General features: G+C 42.3%; 1 protein-coding gene across 13 annotated transcripts in view; it reads right to left on the bottom strand.

The window, feature by feature from the left end:
• Positions 1–22,775, bottom strand: part of PTPRT (protein tyrosine phosphatase receptor type T) — a 1,128,992-nt gene that overhangs the window by 394,824 nt on the left and 711,393 nt on the right. For all 13 annotated transcript variants that reach the window (XM_037743358.1, XM_037743363.1, XM_017542238.2 and 10 more), the window contains exon 8: positions 16,607–16,903. In XM_037743358.1, coding sequence (XP_037599286.1) covers positions 16,607–16,903 — 297 coding nt within the window. The remainder of the gene's footprint in view (positions 1–16,606; positions 16,904–22,775) is intronic.

Genomic DNA, 22,775 nt, shown 5'->3' with positions numbered 1-22,775 from the left:
AAGAAAGGATATCAGAGATTGAAGATCAACTCAATGAAATAAAATGAGAAGGCAAGAGTAGAGAAAAAAGAGTAAAAAGAAATGAACAAAGCCTCCAATAAATAAGTGATTATGTGAAAAGACCTAATCTACATTTGATAGCTGTACCTGAACGTGATGGAGAGAATGAATCCAAGCTGGAAAACACTCTTCAGGATATTATCTGGGAGAACTTCCCCAACCTAGCAAGGCAGGCCAACATCCAAGTCCAGGAAATACAGAGAACACCACAAAGATATTCCTCAAGAAAAGCAACCCCAAGGCACATAATTGTCAGATTCACCAGGTTTGAAATGAAGGAAAAAATGCTAAGGGCAGCCAGAGAGAATGGTCAGATTGCCCACAAAGGGAAGCCCATGAGGCTCACAGCAGATCTCTCGGCAGAAACCCTACAAGCCAGAAGAGAGTGAGGACCAATATTCAACATCCTTAAAGAAACGAACTTTCAACCCCGAGATTCATATCCAGCCAAACTAAGCTTCATAAGCAAAGGAGAAATAAAATCCTTTATGAACAAGCAATTGCTCAGAGATTTCATCACCACCAGGACTGCTTTACAAGAGCTCCTGAAAGAAGCACTAAACATAGGAACAACCAGTACCAGCCACTCCAAAAATGTACCAAATGGTAAAGGGCATCAACACAATGAAGAAACTGCATCAACTAATGGTCAAAACAACCAGCTAGCATCAAAATGGTAAGATCAAATTCACACATAACAATATTAACCTTAAATGTAAATGGGCTAAATGCCCCAATCAAAGGACACAGACTGGCAAATTGGATAAAAGTCAAAACCCATCGGCATGCTGTATCCAGGAAACACATCTCACATGCAAGGATACAGATAGGATCAAAATAAAGGGATGGAGGAAGATCTATCAAGCAAATGGAGAGCAAAAAAGAGGAGGAGTTGCAATTCTAGTCTCTGATAAAATAGACTTTGAACCAACAAAGATCAAAAGAGACAAAGAAGGGCATTACATAATGGTAAAAGGATCAATGCAACAAGAAGAGCTACGGATCCCAAATATATATGTGCCTAATACAGGAGCACCCAGATATATAAAGCAAGTTCTTAATGAACTACAAAGAGACTTAGACTCCCACACAATAATACTGGGAGCCTTTAACACTCCACTGTCAATATTAGACAGATCAACCAGACAGAAAATTAACAAGGATATCCAGGACTTGAACTCAGATCTGGACCAAGCAAACCTAATAGACATTTACAGAACTCTCACCCCACATCCACAGAATATACATTCTTCTCAGCACCACATCACACTTACTCTAAAATTGACCACATCATTGGAAGTAAATCACTCCTCAGCAAATGCAAAAGAACGGAAATCATAACAAACAGTTTCTCAGACCACAGTGCAATCAAATTAGAACTCAGCATTCAGAAACTAACTCGGAACCACACAACTTCATGGAAACTGAACAACTGGCTCTTGAATGTTGACTGGATAAAAAATGAAAATATCAATAAATCCAGGAGCTGGTTTTTTGAAAAGATCAACAAAATAGACCACTAGCCAGATTAATAAAAAAGAAAAGAAAGAATAATCAAATAGATGCAATAAAAAACGATAAAGGGGATATCACCACATATTCCACGGAAATACAAACCACCATCAGAGATTGCTACAAACAACTCTATGCATATAAACCAGTAAACTTGTAAGAAATGGATAAATTCCTGGACACTTGCACCCTCCCAAGCCTAAACAAGGAAGAATAGATCAATAACTAGGGCTGAAGTTGAGACAGCAATTAATAGCTTACCAGCCAAAAAAAGCCCAGGTCCAGATGGGTTTACAGCTGAATTCTACCAGACATATAAAGAGGAGCTGGTATCGCTCCTTCCGAAACTATTCCAAACAATCCAGAAAGAGGGAATCCTCCCCATATCATTTTATGAGACCAGCATCATCCTGATACCAAAACCTGGCAGAGACTCAACAAGAAAAGAAAACTTGAGGCCAATATCCATGATGAACATAGATGCAAAAATCTTCAATAAAATACTGGCAATCCAATTGCAATAGCACATCAAAAAGCTCATCCATCAGGATCAAGTAGGCTTCATCCCGGGGATGCAAGCCTGGTTCAACATACACAAGTCTATAAACGTAATTCACCACATAAACAGAGCCAAAGACAAAAACCACGTTTATCTCAATACATGCAGAGAAGGCCTTCAACAAAATTCGACAGCACTTTATGCTAAAAACTCTCAATAAACCAGGTATCAATGGAACATATCTCAAAATAATAAAAGCTATTTACGAGAAACCCACAGCCAATATCATACTGAATGGGCAAAAACTGGAAGCATTCCCTTTGAAATCTGGCACTAGACAAGGATGCCCTCTGTCACCTCTCCTATTCAGTATAGTACTGGAAGTTCTAGCCAGAGCAATCAAGCAAGAAAAAGAAATAAAGGGTATTCAATTAGGAAAGGAGGAAGTCAAATTGTCTCTATTTGCAGATGACGATTGTATATTTAAAAGGCCCCATCATCTCAGCCCAGAATCTCCTTAAACTGATACAAACTTCAGCAAAGTCTCAGGATACAAAATCAACAAACATATGAAAAAAATGCTTATCATCACTGGTCATTAGAGAAATGCAAATCAAAATTCATTGAGATACCATCTCATGCCAGTTAGAATGGCGATCATTAAAAAATCTGGAGACAACAGATGCTGGAGAGGATGTGGAGAAATAGGAACACTTTTACACTGCTGGTGGGAGTATAAATCAGTTCAACCATTGTGGAAGACACTGTGGCGATTCCTCAAGGACCTAGAAATAGAAATTCCATTTGACGCAGCAATCCCATTACTGGGTATATAACCAAAGGATTATAAATCATTCTATTATAAAGACATATGCACACATATGTTCATTGCAACACTGTTTACAATAGCAAGGACTTGGAACCAACCCAAATGCCTATCGATGATAGACTGGACAGAGAAAATGTGGCACGTATACACCATGGAATACTATGCAGCCATAAAAAATGATGAGTTTGTATCCTTTGCAGGGACATGGATGAACCTGGAAACCATCATGCTCAGCAAACTGACACAGGAACAGAGAATCAAGCACCACATGTTCTCACTCATGGGAAGGTGTTGAGCAATGAAAACACATGGACACAAGGAGGGGAGCATCACCCCCTGGGGTCTATTGTGGGGGAATAGGGGAGGGACAGTGGGGAGTAGGGAGTTGGGGAGGGGTGACATGGGGAGAAATGCCAGATATAGGTAATGGGGATGGAGTCAGCAAATCACATTGCCATGTATGTACCTATGCAACAATTCTGCATGTTCTTTACATGTACCCCAGAAAAATGCAAAAAATATATATATATATTTAAAAAAAGAAAATACCACATATTTATTAGCTTAATAGAAATGCAGTTGACTTTTTAATGTTAATGTCTTGGCAAACATGCTATATTCTTATATTAATTCTAATAATTTGTGTGCAGATTTCTTTGGATTATCTACGTAGATAATTGTAGCATGTATAGTTAATAACAGTTTTGTTCGATTCCGATCTTTTACCTTTATTTTCTTACCTTCAACTATACTACCAATACAGTCTTTAATAGAAATGATGATATGTCTATCTCCAATTTTAAAGATAATGATGATATTGTTTCATCTTTGAGTATGGTGTTTATAGGTTTTTAGTTATCTTTATCAGTTTGAGGGGGTCATAATTATTCCAGCATACAAGAATATTTTGTTTTTTAAATCATGCTGAGCATTAACTGATGCTTTTTCTGTATCTATTGTAGTAATGTTATGTGTTTTCCCTCCTTTAGTATGTTACTGTAGCAAATTAAACAGATTTACTTAAGTTAGACTAATACTGATTTCTTAAAATAAACTATTTTTTTGCATATTTATACAGTTTTGGATAGTTTACTAATACTTTGTTTAGGGTATTTGCATCTTTTTTTTCTCCTAATAAGCTCTTATGCGTTTGATATCAAGGCTACAGTCTTGTCATAAATTGAAGGGGGAAGTGCTTCTTCTTTTCCCTGTCTCATAAAGTGTGTAAGATTGGGATTACAAACTCCTTGAGTGTTTGACTAATTGCACTTATGAAGTCACCCGGGACTGATGTGTACTTTGTTGCAAAAGTTTAAATTACTAATTCTATTTCCTTATTTGTTGTAAAACTATATAGAATTGCTTTTCCTTGAGTCAAGTTTTTAAATTAATATTTTACCATATCATCTAAATTTTACATTTGTTGCTGTAAGATTATATACACTATTACATTTTATCCTGTTTATTTTGAAATACATACAAATGCATAAAACAAATGTCTCATTAATTTTTCAGTACTGAACTTCATACCATGACCTTGCTTTTCTTTATCATTTTCACTCCTTAAGCACACATCTCTAAACACAATAGAGTTTATCATCAAATAAAGTAAGTATAGTAAATAGTGCTAAACTATTTTACAAAGGCCAGTCTGGGAGAACTAATACCTTTACAATGTTAACTTCCATTCCATGAACATGTTCTATCCCAGCATTTATTTAGACATTCTTACTGAGCATGTATATTAGTCTTTGTGTTTTTAAAAATCTTGTTTCTTGCTTCAATTCTTAGGGGGTGTTTGCTTTGTATTATCAGATTTGTTCTTTTTAATAAGAATGAAAGTATTTAAAATCTGTCCAGCAATCTTTTCTTTCTTTTTTTAATTGCATTTTGGGTTTTGGGGTACATGCGAAGAACATGCAAGATTGTTGCATAGGTACACACGTGGCAGTGTGATTTGCTGCCTTCCTCCTCATCACCTATATCTGTCATTTCTCCCCATGCTATCTCTCCCCAACTCCCCACCCCCCACTGTCCCTCCCCTATTTCCCCCTGACAGACCCCAGTGTGTGATGCTCCCCTCCCTGTGTCCATGTGTTCTCACTGTTCAACACCCACCTATGAGTGAGAACATGCGGTGTTTGATTTTCTGTTCTTGTGTCAGTTTGCTGAGAATGATGGTTTCCAGGTTCATCCACGTCCCTGCAAAGGACAAGAATTCATAGATTTTTATGGCTGCATAGTATTCCATGGAGTATATGTGCCACATTTTCCCTGTCCAGTCTATCATTGATGGGCATTTGGGTTGGTTCCAGGTCTTTGCTATTGTAAACAGTGCTGCAATGAACATTCGTGTGCATGTGTTCCTATAGTAGAACGATTTATAATCCTTTGGATATATACCCAATAATGGAATTGCTGGGTCAAATGGAATTTCTATTTCTAGGTCCTTGAGGAATTGCCACAGTGTCTTTCACAATGGTTGAACTAATTTACACTCCCACCAACAGTGTAAAAGTGTTCCTATTTCTCCACATCCTCTCCAGCATCTGCTGTCTCTAGATTTTTTAATGATCGCCATTCTAACTCAATGTAGTTTTGATTTGCATTTCTCTAATGACCAATGATGATGAGCATTTTTTCATATGTTTGTTGGCCTCATGTATGTCTTCTTTTGTAAAGTGTCTGTTCATATCCTTTGCACACTTTTGAATGGGCTAATTTGTTTTTTTCTTGTAAATCTGCTTTAGTTCCAGCAACCTTTTCTTATGCAACCTTCTAAGAAGTGGTATGTCATGGCCTGGTTTAGTAGGTCATTCTGCCAGTTACTATGTAAGTCCTTGTTTTAAATATTTCCAACTCATAGGGAAAGGAAATAATTAGATATATTCATGTATTACTTGGCTGGATAAGGGGTCTGTGACCTGTGGGGCAGTGATATGAGGAGCAGTTAAGGAAGAGAAATAATTAGGCAGCAGGAAGATTCTCCATGGAGAGAGGGCTTTTTAAGTGTTTTGAGGAGTAGCCTGAATTTAGTTACCAGAGACACTGCTCCTTCCTGTAATTGTTTCTATACAATGAGATCCTTCCATTAAAGCCCTCTTTTCTTATTTGCCATATGTCCTGAATGCAGGCTTGGAGTGGGAACTCTTGTTCTCTGCATCATGGACTAGCAAATAAAGATGACCAGGGCATTCATCTCTCTCCGTTCCCTACTCCCATCTGCCAGCTCCAAGGCACACTCCTGTTTTTATCAGTGGTTGGTCAAAGTTGGAGGTACTCATGCAGATAGACTTGGAAGTCTTTTCCTTCAGATCCCTAAGGGATTTTCTGTCCAGGCAGCCTCAGCTTCAGCATCTCTTTTCTATCTGGGACTCCCTCCCCCATGATGTCTTGCATTAATTATTTCACGAGCATTCATGGCATCCTCTTGTAGTTCTCAGGGCAGGTACAAAGGTGTTTTTCTCTATATTTCTTTAGGATGGTAGTTTAAGAAGAGTGATCAAGTTGGCATTTCTAATCGAAACTCTTATTTCCATCACTGAGACCTAAAAGGCAATATTGTGGAGTTAACAAAGATCATGGGTTGCAGCTTGACTGCCTGGGTTTATGCCCTGTACTCACCACCTATTTGCTGTATTACCTTGGCCAAGTCGCTTAACGTCTCTGTGTTCCACTTTCCTTGCTTTAAAATAAGAATAAAAATACTACCTACTTCATAGGTTGTCCTGGGGATTCGGTGTGTTAATAAACACAAAGTGCTTGGCTAGGTGTCTGGCACAAAGTAAATACTATCTACATTTGATCCTCCCCCTGGCCTCATTACACACTCTGAGAACAGCTCTAGGGTAGCCTGGAGATCACTAACTTAATTTCTTGTAGAGACAATTAGGATTGTTGCTATATCCAGTGGTGTCCTTATCTCAATCTGCTCTTTCTCAATGATGTTATATTGCTAATCGTAGAAGCAATATCTTCTCATAGCTTACCGAACTTTCTACAATCTTCTTCTGATTTCTATGGTAAATAATCTCCAAATCTATTTTTTTCTCTGAGGACCCTAGAATTCCTTCATTCAATAATGTATTTATTGTTTGCTTATTTATCTACCTGGCACTGTCCCTCTAAGTGCTTGGGAAGTAGCAGCAAGCAAAATGTAAGGAAACATTCTTGTCTCTGTCGAATGCATTCTAGTAGGAGAAGACAGATAATAAGACATACAATGAAATATACAGCATGTCAGATGAAATTGCTAAGGAGACACCCAAAGCTGGGAAAGGACAAAGAGTGTGGTGTAGGCAGCTTCCAGTTTTTAATAGAATGGTCTGAGAAGAGCTCGCTGAGAAGTGACATTGGAATAAAGACTTGAAGAAGCTGAAGGAACCGCCCTGCTTATTTGGCAGATTACTCTACCCAAAAAGGATGGTCAATACAGAGGCCCTGAGGCAGGGATGCCCCTGAAATATTTGAAGAGAATGATGACTGAATTTGCATAGTGCAGCACAAATAGCAAGAGATGACAGAGAGGTGAACAGAAGTGGGAATTCTGCTCATCTTGGGTGTGTGAACCACTGCAAGGCTTTGGGTTTTTAATCTCAGTGATATGAGAAAGCATCAGAGGGTTGGGAGCAGAGGGAGTGATATGATTTGCTTTGTGATTTAACAAGATCATTTTGGTTGCTGTGTTGAGAAGAGAACGCAGGAGCCAGGGGTGAAGCTACAAAGATGATTTAGAGGCTGCTGGAATAATCTCAGTTGTAGAGTACAGTGGTTTGGACCTAAGAGGTGGCAGTAGAGGCTGTGAGAAATGGTCAAGGTCTTGATATATATTACAGGATGAACCAGGAGAATATGTTAGTGGCTCGTATGTGGGGAGCAGCAGGGCTGCTGCTCTGTACAAAGCCAGAGGATCTTAATCAAAGGTAATAAAAGTTGAAGAGGTTTTCTTTTTCTTTTTTTGAGACAGGGTCTTGCTGTATCACCCAGGCTGGAGTGGAGTGGTGCAATCATGGCTCACTGGGGCCTCGACCTTCTGCCTTCAAGCAATCCTCCCACTTCAGTCTCCTGAGCAGCTGAGATCAGAGGCACACATCATCACACTCATGTGTGTGTGTATGTGTGTGTGTAAAGATGAGATTTCATCATGCTGCCCAGGTTGGTCTTGAACTCCAAGGCTCAGCCAATCCACCCACCTTGGCTTCGCAAAGTGCTGGGATTATAGGGGTGAACCACCATGCCCAGCCAGAAGGGGTTTTCTTTGAAGATGTTTAAGCCGGTTCTGACAAAAGTGAGGAGTCAAGGTTTTTGGTTTCAGCCACTAATAAAACAGAGATGCCATTAATTAAGATGGTGAAGACAGTGGGAAGAACAAGTTGAAGGATGAGCAGGCGCTCAGTTTGGAATGTGTTTAATTCCATGGGCTGATTAAGTAATCTAGGTGGAGAGGTTGAGGAGACAGATGGATAAATGACTCTGGAGGGCTAGGGAGAGGTCTGGCCTGGAGGTATCAATTGGGAACATTATTAACATATGGATAGATTTTAAAGCCAGGAGACTCGAAGAAATAATTAGGGAAATGAATGTGGATCCAGGGTCAGCAAACTATGGCTCTTGGGTTGAATCCAACCAGCTGCCCGTTTTTGCAAATAAAATTGTATTGGAACACTGCTGCACCCGTTTGTTTATCCGTTGTCTCGGGCTGTTTTCCTGCTACAATGGCAGCCTTGAGTAGCTGCTACAGATCCCCTTGTGGACAAAACCTATCCTTTAAGATCTGGCCAGCCTCTGGTATGGATATGAATGAGAAAAAGTCCCAAGAATTGGCCCAATGAGGTTGGGATTTTGGCTGTGTTCCCACCCAAAATCTCATCTTGAATTGTAATCCCCATAATTCCTCCATGTCAAGGGAGGATCAGGTGGAGGTAATTAAATCACGATGGTGGTTTCTCCCATGCTGTTTTCAGGATAGTGAGTGAGTTCTCAGGAGATCTGATGGTTTTGTAAGTATTTGGTGGTTTCTCCTGCGTTCATTCTCCTTTCTGCTGCTTGTGAAGAAAGTGCCTTGCTTCCTCTTCACCTTCTGCCATGATTGTAAATTTCCTGAGACCTCCCAGCTGTGCTGAACTCTGGGTCAATTAAACCTCCTTCCTTTATAAATTACCCAGTTTTAAGCAGTTATTTATAGCAGTATGAAAATGGACTAATAAATGCTGTTTAAAAAGAACCAGCAACTGCAATTCCAACATTTTCAGAGGCTGAGATGGGAGGACAGCTTGAGGCTGGGAGTCTGAGATCACCTTGGGCAACACAATGAGACCCTGTCTCTACAAAAAAGTAAAAAGAAAAACAAATAAATAAGCTGAGCATGCTGGCACATACCTACATGTGATGATACATGCCTATATGTGCCTATCTCACGTATCCTAGCTACTGGAGAGGGTGAGCTGGGAAGGTCATTTGAGCCGAGAAGTCAGAGGTTACAGTGAGCTGATCATACCACCGCCCTCTAGCCTGGGAGACACAGCGTAACCCTATCTTTAAAGCAAAAACAAAGGAGAAGCCACTGAAGGAGGAGGAAATCTAGAAGTGTTTGATGAATTGGAAGCAAAGTACAAAAAGCGTTTTAAGAAGGATTTAACAACCAGCTGTGTCAAATGTTGCCAACTGGTTAAATAAGAAGATGACTCTCTGAGTAATGACTATTGGATCTCATGATGTGAGGGTCACAGGTGATCTTGAAAGAAGTGATTTGGTGGCATGGCAGGGATCCAAGTAACTTTGGCTGAGAGGATTCAAGAACAAATAGAATGGATGCATAAAGAAGGGATGGAATAATAGCCTGAGGAGAAGACACGGCTGGGTGTTTGTGGTTTTTGTGTTTTTAAAGATGGGAGAATATAACCAGTTACAGAGGGAAATGTTTGAGGTAGGGTGGAAAGGGGACAATTGCTGGAGCAATTGACATTGAGTTCAAAAAAAACGTTAAGTAGTATTTGGTGCATTAAGTAGAGAAACTGACCTTTATTTAGAAAACGAATGGTTCATCCGTAGAAACACGGAGGTGAGGGGGAGGTCAAATAGGTGGGCAACATGTGGGCAATAAGAGTTGCAGGGAACTTCTTTGAACAGTTTCAGTTTCTCAGTTCACTAGGTAACAAGGTCATTTGTGGAAGTGACAACAGGTGGATGTGCTAAAGGTCTGAAGATGGGAGAAATACTCTCTGGGAGACTAGAGGGATGAATGGGGCAGGGAAAGACCTTATTACCAGGTGACTTTAAAAACCAGCTCCCATGGTGCTTCTGGCTTCCAAGTGACAGTGGTTAGCACAGTAGTGTGCAGCAGCTGTGAAAGGGAAGACCTAGCACAGGCAGGAAATCAGACGGAGGTAGGGTTGTGAATACCTGGAAATGAGAATGAGGCTGAAGTGTTGGGGGAGGATGCAGGGAAGTAACTGGAATGATCAGCCCAGGATCAGCTGGGTAGAGAAGGGAATGAGGGCAACCAACAGGTAGGAAGTCCTAGTGGGGCTGAGTTTTTGGAGCTACAGTACTAGAGGGAATAAATTGAAGAGAGAAGAGATGTGGTCAGAGTAAAATGTTTGAAAATGAGATTACAGAGGGGTTAGAGGTTATTTAAAAGTGGACTTTTGCCCAGGGCAAACAGAAATTTTGCATAGATCTCTGGTTTTTCCTAAACACCCTGAAATAAAAAGCTGCCTAAGATGTCTGATGTTAGCCACACACCACTTAGCAAAGCTCTTGGCAGAGAGTAAGTTAAGGGCTTTTCACATAGACTTTCATGTACTACAGCCTCTGTAGAGAGGCATTTTACAGATGGGGCACTAAAGTGTACAGAATGCAAGTCCTTTAACCAAAGTTGCATAGCAAAGTCGTGGATGAAGACTGGATATAGCTCAGACACTTCCGTTTCCAAAGCATTTTCCAAATCACCCCTTTCTTCTATCACCTGGTAGATCTGCGGGTCCAGAAGGCTGAAAGGCAATCATAGCATCTTTTAGCAGCAAAATCAGGGTGTCTCAGCCCAAGTAAGAGGTTCTTTCCACCCACCACATCGCCATTCCATAGTCAAGATGTCCATTACATAAGATAGACTTATTTTCCTTTGATTAAACTAGGTCTCTCATTGTAAAAAGACATCTTGGCAAAAAAAAAAAAAATTCCTTTTTTGTCTTATCTTCTAATTCTGTGTCGCTTTTCCATTCTTTATTCTTTGTAATTCTTTAATGAAATCACATTTTCCCTTTCCACAATTTCTTCTTCTATCCAACAGCATGGAACTTTCCATCCTTTTGACAGAGTTCTACAACAAAGGTTAATTACTTTATAATTTCATTCTCTTAAAAAAAAAAGCACACTAAAATTGCTAATTTTAACTGTGCTTCTTGTCAGCGGGTTCATGTAAATTCACTGTAATTAAACCAGATGTTTTCTTGTGCCTTTAAGTCAGGTGGTAATTTAAGGAAAATTTTCATTTCAACGTAAAGGAGGACAGAGTGTTATCAAGAGAAGTCCTCTCCTCTCTTCCCCTCCCCTGCCCTCCTCTCCCCTCCCCTCCCTTCCCTGCTCTATTTCCACATCTGAAAACAGATTCACAATAGTGAACTTCGCGGGTAGATATGAGAAATTCCAAGGTAGCATATATAAAAGCAGCAAGCCCTGCCCAATTCAACAGGACTTTCTCTTGCTACTTTTCTTGTCTAGCTAATTTTTTTTTTTTTTTTTGGTCTCTGCACTTCAGTTGCCATATTTGCTTTTTCATTCATTATAAAAAGGCTTGGAACAGTCTTAATAAGAGAGATTTAGATAATTTTAGTCTTATATTTCCTAGTTGTGTTGGAGAAAACATATTTGTTCCAGATAAATCTTTACAACTTAAGTCATTATAGCCTTTTAATTGAACTATGCAGTGGTATGCTACTAAATGATTCACAACTTGCTCTTCAGGGAAAAATAAAAACAAAAGTTTGCCAATTTCCATGGTGTAAATATTTACACCATGGTTGATTTGAAGCAATAAATGTGGTACTACTGAACTTGGAGGTGGGAAGAGAAGCAAGTTAGTTTGAGTTAGCTTTGAATATAGCTAACATATGTCATACATATCCCCCAACTTCACAAACAATACCCATAAATGGGACCCTGTGGTGTCATGAAAAGGGTATGGAATTTGATGTGGGATAGTCATTCATTCATCCATCTATTCATTCAACAACAGTTAATGAGCCCATACTATGGATTAGCCGAGTGAACAAAACAACATCAAGCTGATGTCTCTTACAGAGAGATAATAAAGTAATCAATATACAGCACGAAGTAGAGAGAAATAAAGCAGAAAAGAATGGTAGAGATTTTGGCCAGGAATAGAATTATATATCAGGTGGTCAGGGAAGGCCCTTCAGGTAAGATTTTGAAATCTATTTATTCTTCTTCTGCGCAACTGTATCAATAGTATCTACATCACAGTGTTTGAGAATTGACTGTAATAATGGAGAGTATCAGCGCAATGCCTCGCTCACAGTGGGCATCCAAAAAACGTAACTGCATTTCTCTTTACCCTTTATAATATCTCGAGATCATCTTTGTAAACATCTCAAATGTGCTGAGCTCTAATAAAGGGATGGCTTCAGGACTCACTAAGGTGTGAATAGCGTTTACCCTTAACACTAAATGACTCTGGAATGCTTTACTTACTGCCTTGTTGCTATTGCTTTTTCTGCTTTTCCTCTCACTTTTCCGTTTTCCAGGTTTTATGTGCCATATCTTGTTACTACAGATGTACTCATCCTTAGCAACATGCAGCCTCCTTCAAGTTTACTGCGACCTGAGAAACCCGATGATCGGCTCATTAGAAATGTACACTTAATAAAGGTACTCATTCCTGAGATATGTCAGTCTTCCTTACAATTAAAGTACATGAGCTTTTTAAAAAGGATGATGTTAAATATGTTTTATATGTAATTAATTGTATTAAAGATCAATTATATTAATTATAGTATATGTTATGTTATTAATTATAATCAATTATGTTATGTATAACTATTATATGGGATCCTACATTTCCTTATTTGTAAAACAGGAAAACCAATGCTCTTTTCTCCTTCACATTTGGTGTTAAGATTAAATGAAGCTATATTGCTAGTGAAAATGCAAAATCGTACAACTTCTATGGAAGAGTACCTCCCAACAGCTAATAAAACTCCATATGCACTTACTCTCTGACTCTTGCAATCCCACTTTTAGGAATTGATCCTAAAGATACATTGCCATAAGTACCAAACAACATATGCACAAGGCTATTTACTATGGTATTATTTATGCTAGTAGATAATAGAAACTTTCATGATCCATCCCTCTCTTCTCCTTTTTTTTTTTTTTTTTTTTGAGATGGAGTCTCATTCTGTTGCCCAGGCTCAAGGGCAATGGCACAGTATCAGCTCACTGCAACCTCCACTTCCCAGGTTCAAACAATTCTCGTGCATCAGCCTCCCGAATAGTTGAGATTACAGGCATGCACCACCACACCTGGCTAATTTTTTTTATTTTTAGTAAAAAAGGAGTTTCACCAAGTTGATAAAGCTGGTCTTGAACTCCTGACCTTGTGATCTGCCCACCTCGGCCTCCCAAAGTGCTGGGATTACAAGCATGAGCCACCGTGCTTCTCCCATCTCTCCCTTTTTATATAAAAGGTAGTATAATTGATATACTTTGCATCTTGTATTTTTGTTCACTTAGTATATCCTGGAAATCACTTCGTATCAGTTACTACAGAATTTCCTCATTATTTTTTATGACTCTATTTTATTACATTGTGTTGATGGAAATACTATGACTTATTCAATCAACGTCCAATATCTTTATATATTATCCCACTTAATGTGCACAAGAATCTATAAGATAGGTATTTTAATTAATTCCATTTTATAGATGAGGAAACCAAGGCACTAAGAGGTTAAACAACTTGTCCCAGGCATGCTTGGCTCCAGAGTGTACTTTGTCTGACAGTGTACAATTCTACCTGTTGGTGGAAGGGGCTACACATTTCTGAAACAGTAAAGTCAGATCTAGTGAAATCTTCTTGAATTGGAAGTTTTACACGGTCTACTCTGACGATGACCCCAAAGTCCAGTGTGTGGGGTCTGCAATGAGGATGAACTGCAAGGGTGTAAGGGAGGGATGGATCATGAAGGTAGACTGTGTAAAACTTCCAGCTCTAGGATGGGATTTGGTGGAAGTGAGAATTAGGGGCAGAGTGAGAAGAGGCTGGCACTATTTCCCTGATCTTTCTGTGAGATTTTACAGCTGAGAATGTGAATCTGGGTTCTACTCAGGGTCATAACTCTGAGGTATTTAGAACTTGCTTATATAAAAACAAGAGTATTAGATCCTACTAAATCCCAGCAAAACACACACACACACACACACACACACACACACACACACACTCTCTCTCTCTCTCTCTCACACACACACACACACACACACACACACAGAAATTTTTCAAAAAATGTACAAGACAGAATTGCCATGGTAGAAGTCCTATCTTTAAGTTCTAAGGCTAAACTGAGTCTAGCGGGGTCTTTTTTTTTTTTTTTTTTTTTTTTTGAGACCGAATTTCACTCTTGTTGCCCAGGCTGAAGTACAATGATGGGATCTCAGTTCACTGAAACCTCTGCTTCCCAGGTTCAAGCGATTCTCCTGCCTCATCCTCCAGAGTAGCTTGGATTACAGGAATACACCACCATGCCCGGCTAATTTTGTATTTTTAGTAGAGATGGGGTTTACCCATGTTGGTCAGGCTGGTCTCGAACTCCCGACCTCAGGTGATCCGCCCGCCTCGGCCTCCCAAAGTGCTGGGATTACAGGTGTGAGCCAGTGTGCCTGGCCAATAGGGGTATTTTCTTCATGCAGCTGACAATGACAGTGCTCTGGCTAGACCCTTTCAGATCTTTTTATACCATTTTTGTGCACCTCTATCCTTTGCCTACCTGTGCAGAGAGACAAAAGTTCCTGAAATTTTACTTCCAAATCTCTCCTCCCAACCCCAGCCCCTAACTGTTGGCTGGCAGCTTCCTTGCCTAACTTAGAACATCAGTGATGTATGGCCCACCCTGAGCAGTGAAGGCTCAGGTTGCAGTCGCTTTTCGCTGGACTTGGCCAGAAGTTGCACCTTGGCTTTCTCCCCGTCCTTGTCCGACTTCCCTTACTCTCCTCCCAGTCTTCCCTGGGAAAACTTTCTTAATCAGTCACCTATGCATGAAGCTTCTGATTCTGGGCAACTATCTAAAGCCATGCCACAAGGTAAGAGGCAGGGTGGCTGGAGGGGAAACTGAAATGTGGTCATAAGGAAGTATTTCCTAGGAACGTAAGTCCTAGAATTGGCTAATTCTAGCCTATCACTAAGGTAACTGCAGTGAGCCTGGGAAGAAACATCCAAGTCAACCCGCAGCAGTCAAGGAATGCTTCCTGGAGGAAGTAACATTTGAGCAAAGACTTGAAAGATCAATAGAGGTCGCCTTGTAAACATGGAGGAGAAGTCATTCCAAGCAGGAGACATGGCATGGGGAAGGACAGAGAGGCAGGAAAAGTTATATGTTCTAGCAGTAGTGGCTCTAGGTTCTTGGAATCTCAAGTTATGAGGAAGAAAAACTGCAGAAGCACACTTACTAGAAACTTATGGGGTATGGAGGTGCGGTGAGGTGGGGAGGGAGACATAGAGGCTCCTAGGCTGACTTTTAGATCTCTCTCTTGAGTTACTAGGTGCAGTTCATTGAAATGAGGACCACAGGGAAAGCCAGTATAGAACTGGAGATTAGCTCATTTCCAAATACCTTGAGTTTGACACGACTGTCATACAGCCAAGTGAATATTTAATTCTGGGTGCATCCAATGTGTATGCTAAGCTTTTTAATTCTTACATAATTCAGCACTGTCTGACTTCCAAATTCAACATGTTTAAACAATGTGTTGCATGTTGTCTCTTTCCAGAGGCATCAGTGCAGTCAACCCTTGGAGAGAGAAGGTGGTGGACACAGTTTGGGTATCTGTCCCCTCCCAAATCTCATGTTGAATTGTAATCTTCAATGCAGGATGTGTGACTGGGTCCCTCATGGGACCTGGATCCTTCATGGCTTGGTGCTGCCTTAGCAACAGTGAGTGAATTCCCTGCAGATCTGGTTGTTTAAAAGTGTGTGATACTGCACCATCAGTCTCTCTCTTGTGCCTGTTTCCGCCGCGTCGTGTGCCTGCTCCTACCTTATTTTCCACCATCAGTAAAAGCTCCTCAGCCTCCTCAGAAGCCAAGCTATGTCAGTGCTATGATTTCTGTACAGCTTGCAGAACTGTGAGCCAATTAAATCTCCTTTCTTTATAAATTACCTGGTCTCAGGTATTTCTTTATAGCAATGCAAGAATGTTCTAATACACTGGTATGAAGTGAGAAGGGGAATGGGGGTACACAAGGGCCAAAGCTGAGTGCATGTCTATGGCAGTCACTGTGATGGAGAAGCACCTCCTGGAGGTGTGCAATGCACAGCTTACATTTTCCTTCATTGAAGACCTTGGAAAAGAAAGGTGTGTCTGAGGGAATTAACAATGTAGGGAAAACAAAAGCCTCCTAACTGACTGGCATAGCCCCTTGAGCAGATTCAACATCCCCCTTCCCAGGTAAGCTCTCCTCCCTTGCTTACCGTCTTCCTCAGTCTGGACCACCAGCTCCTCACTCTCCATTCGGCCCTCAGGGTTGGACAGCAGGAGTCGCAGCCGGATGGTCATGAAGGGGCGCAGGCCTCGCAGGGTGTAGTGGGAGGAGGTCTGGATGACCTCCTCAGCCTCGTACTGCTGCTGGTTGAACACATACTGGTACTGCACGGTGAGGTTGTAGCTGTGGCAGCGGGTCACCGTGTAGCCGAAGGGTTCCCACTGCAGGGTCAGCTGCCGGGCTCGGATGTCCACGATTTCCACGTTCTGTGGGCCATGCACTGGATCTGCAAGACACACAGACAAGAAAAAAGGGCTCTGAGGAGACCGCCAGGAAGCTGGGGCGCATGTTCTGCTAAAACAGGGAGCACAGCTTTTCCAAACGTATCTCCACCATTCAGTCACTGCCATCATGATTTTGGCCACATGCAGTATAATTTAGAGAACACTTTTCCTTAAATCAGTCTCCCTTGTCTAATAGAAAACCTCATAAATAAATGTTAACCACAAAAATAAATGTGAAATTGTTAAATCCTTAAGAGTGTACCAGAGCACCACTGAAAATCTTCTTGATACCACAAACAGCACATTCCCCACTTCTGGGATATGCTTAGACGGCTGCTGAGAGCTGACCTGCCTCCTTATTCTGAATCCAGCCACAGCCTGTCCCCTTTGGAGGTCAACCTCTCCTCTTCGGCCAACAACATCCAGATGCACAAGCTGGAAACTGAGTCACAGCCTCAACCCGCAACACCCAGTTTATCCATGCAGTCATCACGACCCACCGACTCTGCTTTGGGATCTGCGCTCCTTTCCTTGAGTACACAGTTCATCATTTCCTAACCTCCCACAACAGTCCTCCACCCCTCTTGTCTCCTCTCCACTTTCTCCCTAAGCCACCCCTCTGGGATCATCATTCTAAAAGCCAATCTGAGCACGACTTCTCACTCTAATGCCATCTTCCACTCCACGCTTCCTACCGATTTTGGTCGCAGGTCACCAGGCATAACATCGTCTATGTCTCATTTTATTAGGAATATTCTATTTATACTTTATGTACATTAAATAGATTTTTCATATACAAAACAGGTTATAACAAACAAGATGTTTTTCAAAAATCCTCACGTATAAAGCTCAGTTTATGTTGAGGTTTAGGCATTCGTTTCTTGGGGGTGTTTGTTTTGTTTTGTTGAGATGGGAGTCTGACCCTGTCTCCTAGGCTGGAGTCCAGTGGCATGATCAGAGCTCGTCCCAACCTCAAACTCCTAAGCTCAAGCGATCACGATCCTCTAGCCTCAGCCTCACAAGTAGGTGGGCCTACACCATGCTTGGCTAATTTTTTAATTTTTTCAGATACGGGGTCTCCCTATGTTGCCCAGGCTGGTCTCAAACTCCTGGGCTCAAGCGATCCTCTTGCCTTGGCCTCCCAAAGTGATGGGATTGCAGGCATCATCCACCATGCCTGGCTCTGGGGTCGGGCATTTGTTATGGTAGAAACATAACTTCTCATGTGATGGACACCCCAGAAATTATTGTGTCAGATTTTCTTCTCTGGGAGGAGTTAAGCACAGGCTAGAGATTAAATCAGTACTTCTCCCCATACTTATAGGACGACAGAATTGTGTATCCTCTTTGGGTCCACTTTTTATTTCATTTGTAAAATCATGATAATAGTAGCTAACCTCATTGCCGGGGAAGGGGAAGTTAGATGAGATGTTTGTACAGCAGTTAGAATTAGAACTTAATAAGCACTCTTCATATAACTGGAGAGTGTTGTTTGTTTTGCAGTAATAGTAATAATATATATGTAATATTAATAACAGTATTCCACATGCTGTGTCTACCCTGAATGCCTTGTGAGTGGCAGTGCTGGGAGCACCCTTATGCAACACGATGGACTAGAGTTCCCTCTGCTCCAATCCCCTCAGAGCATTTAGGGGTAAGGCTACCTCTGCACCAATGCAGCAATTAGAAAGAGGGAGAGCTACTGGTGCTAGCCGATCTGTCCCTATGGGAAAATGTCCTATAACTTGTGTTAGAGTCTTAGCAAGGAACACAGTTCACAGGAATGTCAGGACACCTGGCGAGCCAGCACAGAGCTGCCCACGTGGCTGCGGGAGACAGGGTGTTGAGGATAGTGGGCAGCCCCAGCCCCTGATCTGCTGAGTTCATGGTCCCTCTTACAGCCAAATTACTCGTGCTCACAGGTCCTTTGTGCAGAGCAGAGCCAGCACCCCAAAATCAAATGGGTGACTTTGAGGATGTGACACCAAGCAAGCTGTTGCTGAGGGCCTGCTGTGGAACTGAAGGTGACATGTGTTCCCCGTGGCTGGGGATTATGATCTGGTAGGGTTGCGGCTGCTGGCTAAACATCTCGAAGTTGTACAGACTGCACTGAGAACAGGTGCACAAGTGCACAGACAGTGAAAAACTGCTTTCCTGGGAAGCCCCGAGCATCCCCACCAGCCTTGCCTAGCTGGAGCCTCTCCACTTGTCCAGGTGCCAGGGGCTGGCAGGGAGCCACTGCCCCTTCTCAGGGCCTCTTCAGCACTCCTCCCCTGGGTGTGCCCTCCAAACTGATGCCAAGCCCCAATACAACACTCACCCACATGGCACTCTTGCCTCCCTCCTGAGGCAGTGAGAATAGGAACACTGAAGACCCATTTAAGCCCCAGGCTAAGACTATATTTTATTGACCATCTTAAAATGTACCATATCCCAAATTAAATACAATTTTTGAGATCTCCATTATGCCCTTAACCCACAAACAAAACTACAAAAACAAAACACCATTGATGGAGCCACAGCCACAAATGCTGGGTTCTATCTTCTCAACCATCGTATCAACCTGGGAGGGAAGGATGGCCCAGCTCAACATTACAGATGAGTAACTTGAGGTCCAGAAGGGTACAGGAATTTCTACAGAGTAGCAAGTCCAGCAAGTGACAAAGTGGGGGTTTTGAACTTGTGTCTGCCTGCCCCACAAGTAGTGTGCAATGTAAAAAAGAGTCTCTGTAAGTCATCAGTTACACTCTCTATTTTGTAAATCTCACTACCTGGGGGAAAGGCATCACTAGCTCTGTCCGAGAGGAAAATCAAGCTCTTTGAGACAAAATGATTGGTCTAAAGTCACAGAGTGAGCGGTACAGCCAAAATCTGAGGTCTGCCAGAGTGGGAAACCTCTGCGTTTTCTCTGCACCTTGATGCCACCGGAGACTGAGACCAGGAAAAGAACATACACGTGAGGCATGTCGCCTTCATCAGGAGTCTGGGAAGATTTGAAAAGAACATTGTGAGAAAGTCCAAATGCTATAAGGCAATAATGACTTGGGTCTCAGGAGCCTAGGACCTGAGGGAGAGGGTGATGCAGTGACATAAACACATTTAGTGCCAAGGTGACCATGGGCCTTTTGACCCCTGGTCTCTGTTCTCCCTGGAGCTCACCTCTAGAGGTGTGCACACAAACACCTTTCTGCTCCTCTTAAAGGAGTAACAGGCAGGAACATCTTTTTAAAGAAGACAAGAACATCGTGATCTTGCCACACGGCAAAGAGACTCTCCCAGAGTGGAAAGGTTGGAATACAGGAAAAGCCGCTTGTTCCTTCTTGATCATGTGTGACTGTCACGACAGGCCCCAGGCACAGTGGTGCTGATCGGAGCGTGGCCTGAAGCCAACTCTGGAGCTCACTAGCTGTGTGACCTTGTGCAAGGGTACTTCATCGCTGAGCCTCCATCTCCTTATCTATAAAGTGGAAATTATTACACTGGTCTCAGAAGGCTCTTAATGAGCGTAAAATGAACTGTAAAGACAGAGAAAATTGCCTTTGCCTAACGGTAGGTATTCCTCTTAGGGAGAATTGCCTTTCTTGGAGAATTGCCTTCTGAAGCTTGTTTGGGGTCGAAGTTGCATCCTTGGGACCTCTGTGTCACTTCTGCTGAGACTCCAGTGGAAGAGAAAAATAAACCCACTGGGGGCTTGGACAGAATAAGAGAGGTGTGAGGGTGAACAAATGGCAGAATATTGGGTGAAGCCCAAGGTGATCACTCCCCAAGTGATTTTTACATCTCCAGCAAGGCCCTCAAAATACAACAAAGATGTTTGCTGTGCCTGCGTCTCCTGTGGGTTCTAGAAGGGACTGAGGTCTGCACGCCTTGGGTCTAATAAGATACCATGTGGGAACACAGGGACCAGAGGCAAAGGAATCTTGGAACATTTGCTCGTGTGTATTACTGAAATCTTGGGAGATGATTTTGGGGTTCCTACCAGCTATGAATATTCAGACTGAAGGAAATCTCAGTTCGTATTCAAAGGCAAGAAGGACTCTGGTGAACCTAGAGATTCGTTACTTGCAGGTGAAAGCATTTTGTAAATCTGAGAACTCCCATTCGGGAAAGAGAAAGACAATGGCTATTAAGCAGCAGCCCTGGGCTAGGTGCTACCCTTCACACTTGTGTCCTGAAAGCAACTCTAGGGTACAGCAAGTTGAGACTCAGCGAAGGGATGTAACTTACCCAGGGCCACGTGGCCGAGCCCCCATTCTCTGGGGGGCAGTTCCATGAATGGGTCAGTCACACACGTAAGCACACAAGACTATCCCGAACATGTGCAAAATCACAAATGGGTCTGGGATCAGACGACAAATTTCAGCCTGTAGCCCCTTCCCCCTTCCCCTTTCTCCCAACCACTTCCCCCATGACCAGTGGCCTCACATATGTGTCTGTGGCGACCTCAGTCCTCAGGCGCGAGTTCTGTCCACTTCCCCCAAACATCCAGCCTTTGGCCATGGCACTTTGCACTGTTGTCCGACACACTTAGCATTTGTCATACTGTCCAGGAATTGCTTGTTCATGTGTTTATCTCCCCTCCCAGCAACGGACCATGCTCTGTTTGTCAGTAACCTCAGCACATGCACAGGGTCTGTCGAGGGGCAGTTCCTGTGAGATGAACAGATGGTGACCTGTTCTTGGGAGCTGAGCTCAGACTCCCTGACTCCACAGTCCTTGTTCTGTCCCCTTCGGCATGTCAGCAGGGTCTTTAAGGGTATTTTTTTTTTTTTTTTTTTTTGCGTTCAAGCAAGAGCATATCCTCAAATCCTATACAATGGAAACTAATTTTTAGAATGTGATGGAAGCATTCATGCTTTCAGTCTGACCCTTCTAAACCTCATCTGCCAAACCCAGCTTCTGCCGGGTAATTGCCTGCAGCATGGAGAATCTGGGGTTTACATTCGCGTTGGTGCAAACAAGTTGGAAATTGCTGAGAAAGCCTTGTGTGTGCAGTGGAGATTGGTTTGTTGAATTTACATTCCCCGTGTAAATATGGCCAAGCCTAGAGCCTATGGTTTCTGCCTCCAGATAAAGCCCTGTCCGTATGACCTTCTTGAGTAACAGCCCACGGGCCAAGAAGATGGCAAACAGTGGGAAGAGAGTGTGGCTTGTCTGGGAAGCTGGAAAACCAACCTCTGATGATAGAAAATGAAACTGGCTCTACCTCTGGATGCACTTTCTGCATGATCTTAGACCAGACAACGGTGGCCTTGTCCCAAACCCTGTACTTTAGAGAGCCATCTTGGCCCACTTCAGAATGTGCCCTCTTTCCGGAGCAAGGGATCAGGAGGTCAATGGGCTGTGTCCACCTGGTTCTGTCCTCGCCCTTATGGTCAAGGCTCCACATATATGACACCCTAGAATTCCCTGCCCAGGGGCCCTACACTCAGTGTCAGGGTCTGTGTGACCCTCTTCCCTTGGTCTGCCCTTCCTGTGAGTGTCTCTGGGCATGTGTGACTGACATACTCAGGTTTTCAGAAGGTTCTGCATTCTTACTGCTGCCTCAGGAAGGCAGGGTGGTCCTCCTTACCCCTGAACCCTGCTCCTTTTTCTACATCAGTTCTTAATAAACTACCAAGTCCATCCTAAAGTACCATTTTCATTCTAATACCTGAGCCCAACCTGCAACAGGTACCTTCCTGCCCCTAAATGACCCTGAGTCATTTTCCACTTCTCACTTCTCAAATCCTATACTTTTTTTTTTTTTTTTTTAATTGAGGCGGAGTTTTGCTCTTGTTACCTAGGCTTGAGTACAATGGTGTAATCCTGGCTCACTGTAACCTCCGCCTCCTGGGTTCTAGTGATTCTTCTGTCTCAGCCTCCCCAGTAGCT

Source organism: Cebus imitator, unplaced genomic scaffold, assembly GCF_001604975.1.
Source record: "Cebus imitator isolate Cc_AM_T3 unplaced genomic scaffold, Cebus_imitator-1.0 Scaffold141, whole genome shotgun sequence".
Classification (NCBI taxonomy): Eukaryota; Metazoa; Chordata; class Mammalia; order Primates; family Cebidae; genus Cebus; species Cebus imitator.
The sequence above is the reverse complement of the archived record's forward strand: the minus strand, read 5'-3'. Positions and strand labels throughout refer to the sequence as shown.